Source organism: Balaenoptera physalus, assembly GCF_965194825.1.
Source record: "Balaenoptera physalus genome assembly, chromosome: 10".
Taxonomy (NCBI): domain Eukaryota; kingdom Metazoa; phylum Chordata; class Mammalia; order Artiodactyla; family Balaenopteridae; genus Balaenoptera; species Balaenoptera physalus.
In genome coordinates, this window is record NC_138889.1 from 10,401,849 (window position 1) to 10,416,031 (window position 14,183).

At 43.9% G+C, this 14,183-nt stretch overlaps 1 protein-coding gene across 1 annotated transcript; it reads left to right on the forward strand.

Moving 5' to 3' along the window:
- The first annotated feature begins 2,008 nt into the window (after positions 1-2,008).
- OR6X1 (olfactory receptor family 6 subfamily X member 1) lies at positions 2,009-9,371 on the forward strand. Its single transcript, XM_082410922.1, is given in 2 exon segments — positions 2,009-6,065; positions 6,067-9,371. Coding segments are annotated over 2 exon segments (993 nt in total). The 5' UTR covers positions 2,009-5,306; the 3' UTR covers positions 6,301-9,371.
- Positions 9,372-14,183: the final 4,812 nt, after the last annotated feature.

Consider the following 14,183-nt stretch of genomic DNA (forward strand, 5'->3'; position numbering starts at 1 on the left):
CCACGAGCCGTGTGGTGCGGGAAAAAAAGGTGATATACTCATGCAATGGAACACACTACTTAGCAGTTAAAGGAATGAACTTTTTATACTCAACAATATGGATGAATCTCAAAGATAGTTTGCTAAGTGAAAGCATCCAGACACAAAAGAGTATATATATTGTATGGTTTAATATAAAACCATATGGCAGTCAAGAAATCTATAGACATAGAAATCATATCAGATTGTGGTGGTGGTTGCAGTGGGACAGAGGGCTTGAGTTAGACCAACTGAAAATGGACACAAAGGAACTTTCTGGAGTGCTGAGGACATTCTGAACCTTAATAGAAGTGGTGGTTACACAGGTGTATGCATCTGTCAGAATTCGTTAAATAATGAACTTAAAATGACTGCATTTTATTCTATGTAAGTTATACCTCATTAAAGTTTATTTTTTTAGGTTATAATTCCAACTGTATCTTCCTCTTTTACAAAGAGTCTCCCCCAACAGTTAGCAACATACATGCTATATCCATCCACTCTCTGTATGACCCTCAACACTTTAGGGTCTTGTCTTTTCACTTATCACCATAAGATAGTTCATAAGAAAATCAAACACAGTTCTGTTACTCTTGCATTCCTTAATACCTGGCCATTTTTCATATTACTAATCAAATTACCTAGCCTTGATTCAGTTCAGTTCATTAGAGGATCCCGTTTAATTATTGAGACCACTGATTTCTCTTCTTGGAGAAATAGAGAAATTCAAGATCTAAAACTCATAACATCATTGCTTCTCAGACTTTGATTAATTATCTCAGGAGTGCAGGGATGATTGGTACCAATTAGAATTTTAAAAACTGCAAATTCCTCAACTTGACTTATGAATAAACATTTAGTGAGTTCTCCCTTTTCTCCTGGGAGTCTCTAAAGCACATCTATAGAGACCAATGTCCCAGAGGAATCAATGACAATGCCCCACTAACAAATCGTTATTCTGAGAGAGGAAATCTTGACCTAGACCAGTGTGAACTGATCTACTAATCACTTTCAATACAATTCTCCTAAACGCTACAGAAGTCTTGCCATTTCTTGAAAGCTTTATGAATAGAATTCAGTGATGCAGAACGGCATTTGCCTTAAATTCTAGAAAGATTCATTTCCCTTGTGCAAAAGGAGAAGGAAATTTTTCCGTTTCAATTAGACTGCCTTTATAACCAGTCTCTCCTTTTCTTTCAGTCCACCCGTGGACAGGACACACCTCAGGACCGAAGTGTTTCCCTGGGAATCGTTAGTGCTGTGAGTATCGTGATGCCACAGAGAGAGAAAGAGTACCATTTGGAGAAAAGTTCTGCTTTTCTCTGGAATGAATAGATACAGTAGCCTTGATGCCTTGAAGCCTTGATATAATTTCCAATAAATGAATTTCAGTCTCATGCAGAAAGTCAGAACAATGACTTGGACTTGGACCTTCCTAAATAAAAATGGTCTTAATTTACTGCATCTTACCCAAAACCATCAATCCCTGGGATGAATTTCAAACCGGTTGTCTCTGTTCGCATCCCAGCTTAGTACAGTTCGCCAAGTAGTGATCCCTGATGCACTTCTGAGTGCCCCTGCTTTAAGACTGTAACCATTGAACATCTTCAAATTGACTATATGATCAAAGTCTTTAAAAAACTGATGTTGGTCTTTATCAACAATTAAAAAACAAAATGGGGGCTTCCCTGGTGGCGCAGTGGTTGAGAATCTGCCTGCCAATGCAGGGGACACGGGTTCGAGCCCTGGTCTGGGAAGATCCCACATGCCGCGGAGCAACTAGGCCCGTGAGCCACAACTACTGAGCCTGCGCGTCTGGAGCCTGTGCTCCGCAACAAGAGAGGCCGCGATAATGAGAGGCCCCCGTGCACTGCGATGAAGAGTGGCCCCCACTTGCCACAACTAGAGAAAGCCCTCGCACAGAAACGAAGACCCAATACAGCCATAAATGAATAAAAAAAATAAATAAATAAAAATAGTGTAAAAAAAAAAAAAAACAAAATGAATAAGCAAACAAAACGAAAAACAAAGCTTGGGACATTTGCTCTTAGCCCAAATCCAGAAAAGAAATATATTAATACTTTTCTACTTTTATTCTTCTTTTGAGACCATGAAAAGATTAAGAAACAGGAAGGATGCTTGATTGCAACAACATAGCTCAGAAAAAAATGATTCAACTTCATCTCAAGCCATGGAGCATGAAGTGTGTTAAGAAAGATATCTGTACTCAGGGCAGTCTGGAGAGCTGGGAGAATAACCAGAATACAGTAGGAAACGCATATCCCTGATTAGGGAAAAACGGAGCAGAAAGGTTTGCATGTGGCGAAACTTACAAAAGAAAAGCTGGGAGTAGCAGCAGACTCGGAGACAAATGATTTAGCAAACAGTCCCTGTTATAACGCCTCCAGCATTTGAAATATATAGATGGTAGCATTTTGTAAGCATAGGCATATATCGGTTTACATAAACTTATAGGTAACTGGGGACAACAAAGTTTCCACTTATATAATCATTCAAAAAACATCTTTTGAGGGCTTATTTTGTGCCAAGTTCTATGCTTAGGTCCTACAGATACTATTGCTGCCCTCAAGGGCCTTAGAGTTTACGGAGGAAGCCAAGGAAACAGTAAATACAATTTTCTAAGTGTTCGGATACAGATAAGCCCAGGGCATTATGGAAGCACATAAGAGTAGCACCTTTACTAGACTGGAGGTGGGAAGTCAGAGAAGGCTTCCCAGGAGGTGGCTCCTCGGCTGACATCTGAAGTCAGACAGGACTTAGTCAAATAATGAAGAGATTGGGGAAGGGTATTCTAGGCAAAAAACAATGATTCTACAAATTCTAACAATGATTAGGAGACAAAAGCAAGTCTGGCACTTTCAGGGAACTAGAGCAGGGGTCAGCAAACTGTTTCTGTAAAGGGCCTGATAGTGAATAGTTTTGCTTTGGGGGCCATCTGGCTTCATTGCGACTACTCAGCTCTGCCATCCTAGCACAGAAGCAGCCAAAGGTAATATGTAAACGAATTAGTGTGGTTCCTGTAAAACTTTATTTACTAAAACAGGGCCATAGTTTGCCAAACTCTGAACCTGGGTAATTCAATAAGTATGGAGCATAGAATGGGGAAGGGAAAAGAAAAAATATGGTAGAAGATCAGGCTGGCAGATCAGGTAAATAAGACCAGATCATCAGTGTCCTTGAATGTCATGCTAAGGAGTTTGGATGCTACCCTCAAGGTCCTGACTGTGTCACTCCAGAATCTTGAAAGAGCTCATTCAGTCGCCACCTGCAGCCCCTTCCTCCATAAAGTGTAAACGAGCACATGTGCTGGAGAAGAGGGCTGACACCATATTTTACACACACACACACACACACACACACACATTTGTCTCATGTTGGCAAACTCCCTGACTCAAGGTTCTCCCCCCGCCAAAAAAAAACCTCGTGAATCCATTCTGGAAACTGACTTCCAGGAGGCTTGTCCCACCTGTTAGCTTATCAGAAGTGCCTGGACAAGCCTGACTCCAGCTTCAGCTCACGTTGGATTCTCTGCTCCAGTTCAGTTTCACAGAAGTTAATTAGATTCTTGTCTGGAATGCATTTCCCCTCCATACCCCACTCTCTTTTCCTGTTGAACTCCTCTAGGACTCAGCTTCGGCACCTCCCTGTCTAGAAAACCTTCGTTAACCTCCACCCAGGCTGGGTAAGGGGTCTCTTCTGGCTGTTCCCAAGCCAATCTGTGCACAGCTCTACATTTTCACTCACTGGCTTATGTTGTAATCATTGTATGTGGGCTCTCTCCCTCTCTAAACGTCAGGTTCCCTAATGCCCTATCAGGACTCGGAACATAGTAAGCTCTCAACAAATGCCTGTGGAATAAATAGGTCTAATTCCCCAAATTGTGAAATGTTTAGCCCTTAGAAATTTTGTATTGGCCCAGAGAGAATGCCACTGTCCTCTGTATGGGGAATGAAGATACACCTATATCTACTCTGTTTAGAGGGACCAGGTTCATGGCCAGCTATACTGGCCATTAGTACAAATTCAAATACATCTCTGAGTCTTATCGTTTCATGGGAAGAACTGGAGCTTGTGACATTACAGACAAAAAAAATAACTTTTCCTGGTCTAGAAAAGAGATGGGAGGGAAAGGAAGTATTTTTCTACCCTAAGTTCTCAGAGAACTGGTGCTCTCTCATATGGGGACAGAATTAAGCAAACTATCAATCAACTGTGACCTGCCTCTTTATACTAAATTTCCTATATACTTTGAAAATTGGGCAATTCATTTCATAGTAATTTATCTTACCCATTGCAGAAAGAACCATATGAAAGAATATCCTCAATAAGACAGGAAATAATTTTACTATTTTCTAGTGAATTTTAGTGAAACAAAAAGTGCTCAGCCTATGAATTTGCGTATACAAACAGGAATGCTTTACGTGGTATAGAAATGTACTTAGTTACAAAGGAAGATTTTGATAAGATATACTTTTCAGGATTTCCAGTTTGTTACCCTTAGCATTTGCTAGCCTTTTCACTTTGTTAGGTTTGTGTCTACAGATCTTTATCCAATATACATTTATTAGGTTTTTCTCTATATTAGGCCCTGATTCAGTTGGTCTTGGAATTTTGAATTAAAGTTTAGTACATTTCCCTACTTGCTAAGCAATTCTATTCATTGAATTTTGAAGATTTTTTAGTTGACTTTTAAAACATGAGTCTGAATTAGAATTTGGAAGGGGGTTCTTTAGAAAAACATCTGTTCTATTATCTAAGCTGTATCTCACTGCTAATATATAATAGTAATGATTTTTAGTTATATAAAAATAATATTTTATATATATGTATCTGTATAAAATCAGCTTTCTTAAATTTATTTGTGATATAAGTTAAGAATTTTCTTTCAGAACATAATATGAGAGTGTGATTTACTTCTTATGGGCCTACAGCTGGGGATATGTAGACATACCATTATATACACTGCTCATTTAAAATAATCGTGTAGATTACAGACAGATAAGTCATCACATTACAATGATTATTCTCATAGCTGTATAGGGGTGAAAAAGTACTTTTCCACTCATTGAGTGTACTTTTCAAAGTCCATTAACAGCTGGTTTAGCTGGCAAGTAAGGAAGGAGAGCTTAGTGTGTATGTGCATGGGGGCGGTGTCATGAAGGACCTTAAATAGAATCAGAATCCTCCTTTTTTTGGTCTGAACTGTATTTGAGTGTAAGATTCTAAGGAGCTACTTTCCTGCCTGTCTTTCTAGAGTATCAGGGGACATGAGAAATGGCACTGCAATCACAGAGTTCATCCTCCTAGGCTTTCCTGGTATCCAAGGACTACAAATCCCTTTCTTTACAGTGATATTTTTCATCTACATGTTAACCCTTGCAGGCAACGGGCTCATTATCGCCATTGTCTGGGCTGAGCCCAGGCTACAAATTCCAGTGTACTTCTTCCTTTGCAACCTGTCCTTCCTGGAGATCTGGTACACCACCACAGTCATCCCCAAACTGCTAGAAACCTTTGTGGTGGCAAGAACAGCTATCTGCACCCCCTGCTGCCTGCTGCAGGCCTTCTTCCACTTCTTCCTCGGCACCACTGAGTTCTTCATCCTCACCGTCATGTCTTTTGACCGTTACCTGGCCATCTGCAAGCCCCTTTGCTACCCCACCATCATGACCAGCAAACTCTGCCTGCAACTGGCCCTCAGCTCCTGGGTGGTGGGCTTCACCCTTGTCTTTTGTCACGTGGTGCTGCTCATCCAGTTGCCGTTCTGTGGCAACAATGTCATCAATCACTTCTACTGTGATGCTGGTCCCATCCTGAGAGCAACCTATGCAGACACAAACATTTTGGAGCTCCTGGGTCTCTTGGCAACCATCCTGGTGATCCCAGGGTCACTCGTCTTCACTATGATTTCTTACATCTATATCCTGTCCACCATCCTACAGATTCCTTCAGCCGCTGGCTGCCAGAAGGCTTTCTCTACCTGTGCTTCTCACCTGACCGTTGTCTGTCTGCTCTATGGAGCTGTTTTTGTTCATGTATCTGAGACCCACAGCACACTCCTTTAAGACGAATAAGGTGGTGTCAGTGCTGAATACTATCCTCACACCCCTTCTGAATCCGTTTATTTATACAATTAGAAACAAGGAGGTGGGGCTTCCCTGGTGGCGCAGTGGCAGAGAATCTGCCTGCCAATGCAGGGGACATGGGTTCGAGCCCTGGTCCGGGAAGATCCCACTTGCCGCAGAGCAACTGGGCCCGTGAGCCACAACTACTGAGCCTGCGCATCTGGAGCCTGTGCTCCGCAACAAGAGAGGCCGCGACAGTGAGAGGCCCGCGCACCGCGATGAAGAGTGGCCCCCGCTCGCCGCAACTAGAGAAAGCCCTCGCACAGAAACGAAGACCCACCACAGCCAAAAATAAATAAATTAATTAATTAAAAAAAAAAAAAGAATGAAATGGGCTACAAGAAGACTACTAGGTTGCCCTGCCTTAGACCTGAGTTTCCTTTACCAACATGGGAGCCCCCAAAGCCACCAAGGAGAGTGTTGTCTGCCTCCAGTGCCTGCAGGAGCTGGAGCACTGTCTTGAGGAAAAAAAAGGAGCCCTGGCCACAGAGACAACACACCAGAGCTTGAGACTTCACATTTCACCCTACTGTTTCTTAGGGCTCCAGAGCCTAAATGTCATCCCCAAATGTATATACCGCAGCTTTCTCCAAGAGAGTAAGAAATTACTTAAGGACCCATCCACACAATATCATAAACAACCTCCTACTCAGATCCCTGGATATTAATTATTTTTCTGTCTGTAGCTCTAATGATGAGGTTCAGCTCGTGGAACTATCTGAGCCAAATCCTTGTCAATGAGCTTTTGAGTTGATTTGTTCCTGAAAATGTACACTTAAATATGAACAAGTGTTTCCATGATGTGTTCCACAATATATTAGTTATTCAACGCAGCACTCAGTATTCAAATTGGGGGAGATGCAGAGTTAGAGGTTAAGCAGGTTCCTTCACTACTCAAAAATCTCAGAATCTTTAATTATCAATACTATGTTGAAAAAATTCTTTTCTAACTCCCAGGCTTATGCATATGAAAGGGCCTGCTATATCATCGTGGCTTTATTAAGAACTGTATCCAGGGCTTCCCAGGTGGTGCAGTGGTTAAGAATCTGCCTGCCAATGCAGGGGACACAGGTTCGAGCCCTGGCCCGGGAAGATCCCACATGCCGCGGAGCAACTAGGCCCGTGTGCCACAACTACTGAGCCTGCGTTCTAGACCCCGCGAGCCACAACTACTGAAGCCTGTGTGCCACAACAAGAGAAGCTACCGCAATGAGAGGCCCACGCACCGCAACGAAGAGTAGCCCCTGCTCACGATAACTAGAGAAAGCCGGTGCGCAGCAACAAAGACCCAACGCAGCCAAAAAAATAGATAAAAATATAATAAAATAAATTTAAAAAGTAAAGAGAATTGTAACATATGGAGAGAAATGCCAGTCTTCTCACTAAATTAAAAAAAAAAAAGGAACTGTATCCATAATTACTGATGTAAATCAGAGCTACAAACATTCCAAAAGGAGACTTTGCAATCCTCTTCTTAACCAATTAAATGATGGCTTCATTACCATGCGTTATTCGTGCAAAACTTCTTCTCCTTATCCTAGATCTAGCCTGTCCCTTTTTAACTCTGTGTTGGGTTGCACCCTGCAGGCCTACGAGGCCTGCACTTGCCTAGCTTTAAGAACAACCAAAGAGCCCAGAGTCAGCAACAGAGACATCAATGGTTTAATGGATGGGGGAATCTTACACATCTGAAGCAAGGTCCTAGAGGGACACCCCACAGTGTGCAGAGAGGCGGGCAGGACATGGTGGCAGTCTTCGTTCCCGGAGGAGAAGGGGAGATTACCAGTTACAGAGAAAGTGATGTCAGGTGGACTCATTAGTTACCAGGGAAACCAGCAGAGGGGCACACCCCTCACTGCCACTTTGATAAGAACAAGAACTGGGGGGGGGGGGGGGCGGGGGGGTGCCTGGGGCAAGTACGTGGGAAGGTCAGTCTTGTGCGTAAGATATAGGTGAAGCAGGCACTGGTCGGGCAGGGAATGCACAGAGAGCAAGAGAACAGCCATCTTGAGTGGCCTGACCATACACTCAGAAAGACAGAAGTCACATTTGAGTGATACAGCTCTCCCTTACTTGTCAAGTAATAAATTCAACTTGACTTTTTCAGTTCTAATGATCCTCATATGCACTACAAAACCCCAAGAGGAGGACAGAGTATATGCCTTTCCCAAGCTTATCTGGCCACAGACCACTTTTCTCAATGTGCCTTAGACTAAAGATTCCCTGCTCTCTTCCTTAAGGTGTTTCTCTAAATTCATCTGTTTTTATCAGGTATTCGCAATACCCAACTAAGTTAGAAATAAAATTTTAAAAATCTAAGACAAGAAAATCTGAAGTACACTACAGAAAAATTTGGAGATGATTATATATTTACCAAAGTATCTAGTGCCTGAAAAATTGGCTCACCATGCTGTGAATTAAAATTTCTCCTTGCAAGTTTAAATGACTCTAATTATATACATAGCTCTTTCAGAGCCATCCACTTTGCGTACTTGGTATTCAGCTAGTATTGGACTGAACAACTAAGTAAGTAGAACTCCTACACACACTTTCAGCTGAACTCATTCCACTAATTACCCCAGCTATTTCTTTGATTTTTTGGAAGATAATCTCTCTCTATCCTAAGTGCAGAAGCAGCTGTTTTCCTAAAAATTAGTTTTTTGCTCTCCATCAAATATTGTTAAAGAAATAACCTCCTCGTCTCCACACTGAGGCTTTAGTCCAAGCACTTGACCTTGTTGGGGAGGAAGAGATTTTCTTCTGCCCTTCTAGGTTCTTCTGGCTTGTCTAAGAAACAAATTGACATGAGACAGATTAAAAGGAGAAAATCAAACAAAAGTTTAATAACATGTACACATGGGAGAGACCCAGGAAAACCCAGTAACTTGCCAAAAAGGCCAAAGCCCTTACCTTAAAAATCATCTTCAGCTAAAGACAAAAGAGGTTGGGGGTAGTGGTTTGGGACTTCAAAGGGGAAGAAGGCAATTCACAAGGAGATGGAAAAGCAAATGTTTAGTAAACAAATGTTTGTGGGCCAAGCAGAGACAATGGGACCCGGAGTGGGCTCCGATCTCTAGGCCCTGCCAGCTTTCCCCACCATACCTATACCATAATCTTTGCAGACATTTCTGGTGATAGCTCTATTCTGGAAATGATGCCAAAAGCTTGGCTTCTCTGCACTGGTGCTGGATCGAATCTCGGAGACAGAGTTTTTTTTTTCTTTTTTTTTTTTTTTTAAACTTTATAGCTACTTTATTTATTATTTTTGGCTGTGTTGGGTCTTCGGTTCGTGCGAGGGCTTTCTCCAGTTGCGGCAAGCGGGGGCCACTCTTCATCGCGGTGCGGGGACCGCTCTTCATCGCGGTGCGCGGGCCTCTCACCATCGCGGCCCCTCCCGTTGCGCGGCACAGGCTCCAGACGCGCAGGCTCAGTAGTTGTGGCTCACGGGCCCAGCTGCTCCGCGGCATGTGGGATCCTCCCAGACCAGGGCCCGAACCCGTGTCCCCTGCATTAGCAGGCAGATTCCCAACCACTGCGCCACCAGGGAAGCCCGGAGACAGAGTTTTGGGTGAAGTAGAAAAGGATAGCTTCATTGCTTTGCCAGGCAAAGGGGGCCACAGCGGGCTCCTGCCCTGAAAAACTATGTGTCCCAACCCAGGAGGATCTGATGAGGGTTTTATAACAACAGTTCAAGGGTGGGGTTGCCGATAAGATCAGGTGTGCACAGGGCCTGCCCTCCCTTAATCTCATCTCAGGTGGTCAGGTCTCCTAACCTTGATGTTTCTCTGGTCCCTTTAATCTTGCCTCGGTGGTTTCTTGGCGGCTCCTCCCTTCATTAGCAGCTGTTCAAATCTGACCTTTGGAACTCAGGGAAGGTCATGGAGGCTGGAGTCTGGCCTACAAGAAACAGGGGACAAAAAAAGTCCTCTGTGCCCGGGAACCCCACAGGCCCTTTATCTAAATTCTTTAGGCAGCTAAGGGGGAGATAAAGAGAAAGACTTCTTGAGTGCTCTGTTTCTTAAAAATCATCAGCCTGAAGTACTCCTCATGCCAGAAAGTCACATTTTGGGGGTGGCAAATTTTGCTCCTCAATACAACCTGCAATAATACAGCTTCCTAAATTACCTCTCCACATCCGCTCTTGGACCCCTTCGTTCTCCTCAGTGGCCAGAAGAATCTTATGAAAATATGTCAGTTAATTAATTATAACCCTTCTATGACTGCCCATCACCTTTAGCAGTTAATTTTCGTCTGTAAGACCATTGGTCTATCAGAGCTGACCCCTGTCCACAATACGAGGCCCACCTCACATATTTCTCTATTACTCTTTGGCCCCAGACACGCTATTCTTCTTTCAGTTTCTCCAATACCCCGAACTCCTTCCTTCCTGCCTCAGGACCCTTGCACACGCGCTATTCCCCATCACTTCAAGTATTCTCTCTTACTCACCCTACCTCCCACCCCACCCCCAATCTCAGCCTGCCTGGTCATTCTTCAGAGCTCTGCTCGAAGGTCACTACTCAAGGAAGCTTCCCCAACCCTCTCTACCAGCACTACCACCAGGACTAGGACTGTTGCCCGAAAACTGGGTTTGCCTCTTGGTGGGTGTCGCGTCAAAAGACAGAGCGAAACCAAAGATTAGGAGCAGGAAGGATTGATTGCTCGCAGCAAACAAGAAGAACACTGGGGATCTTTCCCAAAGCAGTATCTCCCTGAACAGCAAAATTGGGGGAGTTTTAAGCTAAGGATTCATGCATATTCATGAAGAGGCTTGGAAGGTGAATGCATATTTATGAAGGGGCTTGGACAGTGTATGCATATTCATGAAGGGGCTTGAGCAGAGGAGAATTCAGCATAGAGCTGGGGCAAAGGTTGACAAGAGTCCAGGCTCTAGGTGATGGAAGTCAGAAAAGGTCAGCAAAGGTCAGTGCCATTCCTTAGGTTCCAGTTAATCTGGTGGTTGAGTGCTCCAGGGGGTTTGTATTATGCAAAACAGCTCAAGAATGTGCTTCAGGCTAATCTTTACCTTTGAAACAGAACTGGGAGGCTTTACAACTGATACATTGTCTCTGATATGCTTAAGTTATCTCCCTGGCCTGGTAATAGCTGTTTGTTTTTACCTTCTTTTGTTCCCTTAAAATCATTGTTACTGAGATCTGTTCTTTTGCAAAGGCAGGCATTGTGGTCAGGTTTAGATCACAAAGTGGCTTAGGCCTAAAATGACTTCTCGGGAATTCCCTGGCGGTCCAGTGGTTAGGATTCCACTCTCACTGCCGAGGACCCAAGTTCAGTCCCTGGTCAGGGAACTAAGATCCGGCAAGCTGCGCGGCACAGCCAAAATAATAATAATAAAATAAAATGACTTCTCTTATGTTATGTCTGGTTCTCTTCCTCCAGGGACCCCCTACCCTATCTGCTTTACAGGACCTCTAGTTAGAAGCTCTCATAGCACACTGTACTCCTTTGCAGAAACTAAATCATGATTTATAATGTAAATTATTTAAAATTCTATTTCTTTCCTTCCAAACTCCTTCATATCATACACACACACCACATGAAAGTTAGCTCCAGGGGAAAGTTAGTTAACTGGGGTTAGCATTATTAATCGTTTTATTCCAGTAGGTCTGGGGGCTATGTGCTCATGGTCATCAAGTAGCTAACTTCTTCCATTTAATGGGGGTTTTAGCATCTGTAAAACAACTCAGTAAATGTAACAATATCAATGCATCAGATATTGTTATCTAGGTACTTCAGAGTGGAGCTAAAGCAGAGGACCTGGGGGAAGGGTTCTGTCCCGGCCAAGGCTCCATAAGGTCCTGCGCCGTTACAATATGAGGGACCAGATAACTGGACTGACAGAACAGATTACATCATGCGTGGATAATATCCTCTGTAGTTCTATTCTGTAAATATCCCATACTCCACGTCTTGAAAGAGGAATTTAATTACCATAGATAATATTAGATTAGAATCCCCAATTTATACCATACACAAAAATACTGTAAAAAGAAAAAAAAAAAAAAAAAAGGAGGAAGCCCTGATGACTTTCGTGTAGAAAAGATGTTCTTAAATAAGACACAAAATTCAAAGCCACTAAGAGAAAGTGTGTATTGAGAAATGGAATATTTCCTGCCATATCAGTAAACAAAGGATGTCACAGTCATCAGTGATTGCAGCCACCTCCTACGGTGAGCTGGTGAGCCCTGAGGGAACTCAGGAAGGAAACAATGAATACCTGCCATGCAGCAGCCGTCAGACCGCAGCCACTCACCACAGTGAGCCCTGAGGAAACTCAGGATATGAAAACACGGGATACTGGCCCCATAGCTGAGGTACCTATCAAAGGAATGATTTCAGTGAGCCCAGATTCTTGCCTCTTCCCATACAGAGAAAAGCGCTAAATTCCTTAACTTGAGCTATGTGGTTTTCTTTAATTAACAATAATCTTTTGAAGTTCAGACTACCTGCCCTTTGCTGCAAAATTCCTATATACCCTGGCTCCCCACCTCGCCTCCTCAGAGCAGTTCTCTCAGGGTTTCTTGAGATGCTGCTTCCTGGGCCTGAAGTCCTAAATATTTCCGCCAAATAAAACATAACTTTCAACTTTTAGGTTGTGAATATTTTTTTTGGTCGACAGTATCAAATTTAAAATTTTAATACTGGGAATTCCCTGACAGTCCAGTGGTTGTGTTGCAGGAAGGGGGACCCCTGCCAGGGCCCAAGAGTGGGCTCTTGTCCAATACTCGGAAATGAACTGTCCGAGGAGACACAAGTGCTGACAAAGCAAGAGACTTCATGGGGAAGGGGCGCCTGGGTGGAGAGCAGCAGGGTAAGGGAACCCAGGAGAACTGCTCTGCCATGTGGCTCGCAGTCTCAGGTTTTATGGGAATGGGCTACTTTCCGGGTTGTCTCTAGCCAATCATTCAGACTCAGGGTCCTTCTTGGTGGTGAGCGCATTGCTCAGCCAAGATGGATTCCAGTGAGAAGAATTCTGGGAGGTTGGTAGGACATATGGACTGGCATCTCCTCTCTCCTTTTAACCTTTCCCAAATTCTCCCGGTTGGTGGTAGCTTGTCAGTTCTGTTTGTTACCAGGACCTCCTGTGGTAAGATAACTCATGCAAGTTGCTACTACCTTGCCTGGCCAGGTCGGGTGGTTTTGGTCAGTGTTTCCCCTAACAGTTGGGATTCCACGCTTTCACTGCCAACGGCCTGGGGTTCGGTCTGTGGTTGGGGAATTAGGATCCCATAAGACACCTGGCGCTGCCCAAAAAAAAAATTTTTTTTTAATACCATAAACAAAGATAGAAAATAAGCTATAGAGTTGAAGAAAATATTTTCAACATATATACCAAATGATTAGTATCTAGAATACATAAAGAACATATAACAATAAGAAAAAGAGCAGGGGGCTTCCCTGGTGGCGCAGTGGTTGAGAATCCGCCTGCCAATGCAGGGGACACGGGTTCAAGCCCTGGTCTGGGAAGATCCCACATGCTGCGGAGCAACTAGGCCCGTGAGCCACAATTACTGAGCCTGAGCGTCTGGAGCCTGTGCTCCGCAACAAGAGAGGCCGCGATAATGAGAGGCCCGCCCACCGCGATGAAGAGTGGCCCCCACTTGCCACAACTAGAGAAAGCCCTCGCACAGAAACGAAGACCCAACACAGCCATAAATAAATAAATAAATAAATAAATTTTTTTTAAAAAAAGAAAAAGAGCAGGACTTCCCTGGCGGTGCAGTGGTTAAGAATCCGCCTGCCAATGCAGGGGACACAGGTTTGAGCCCTGGTCCGGGAGGATCCCACATGCCGCAGAGCAAGTAAGCCCGTGCACCACAACTACTGAGCCTGCACTCTAGAGCCCGCAAGCCATAACTACTGAGCCCACGAGCCACAACGACTGAAGCCCAGGCGCCTAGAGCCCATGCTCCGCAACAAGAGAAGCCACCGCAATGAGAAGCCCGCGCACCACGAGGAAGAGTAGCCCCACTCGCTACAAGTAGAGAAAGCCCGCGCACA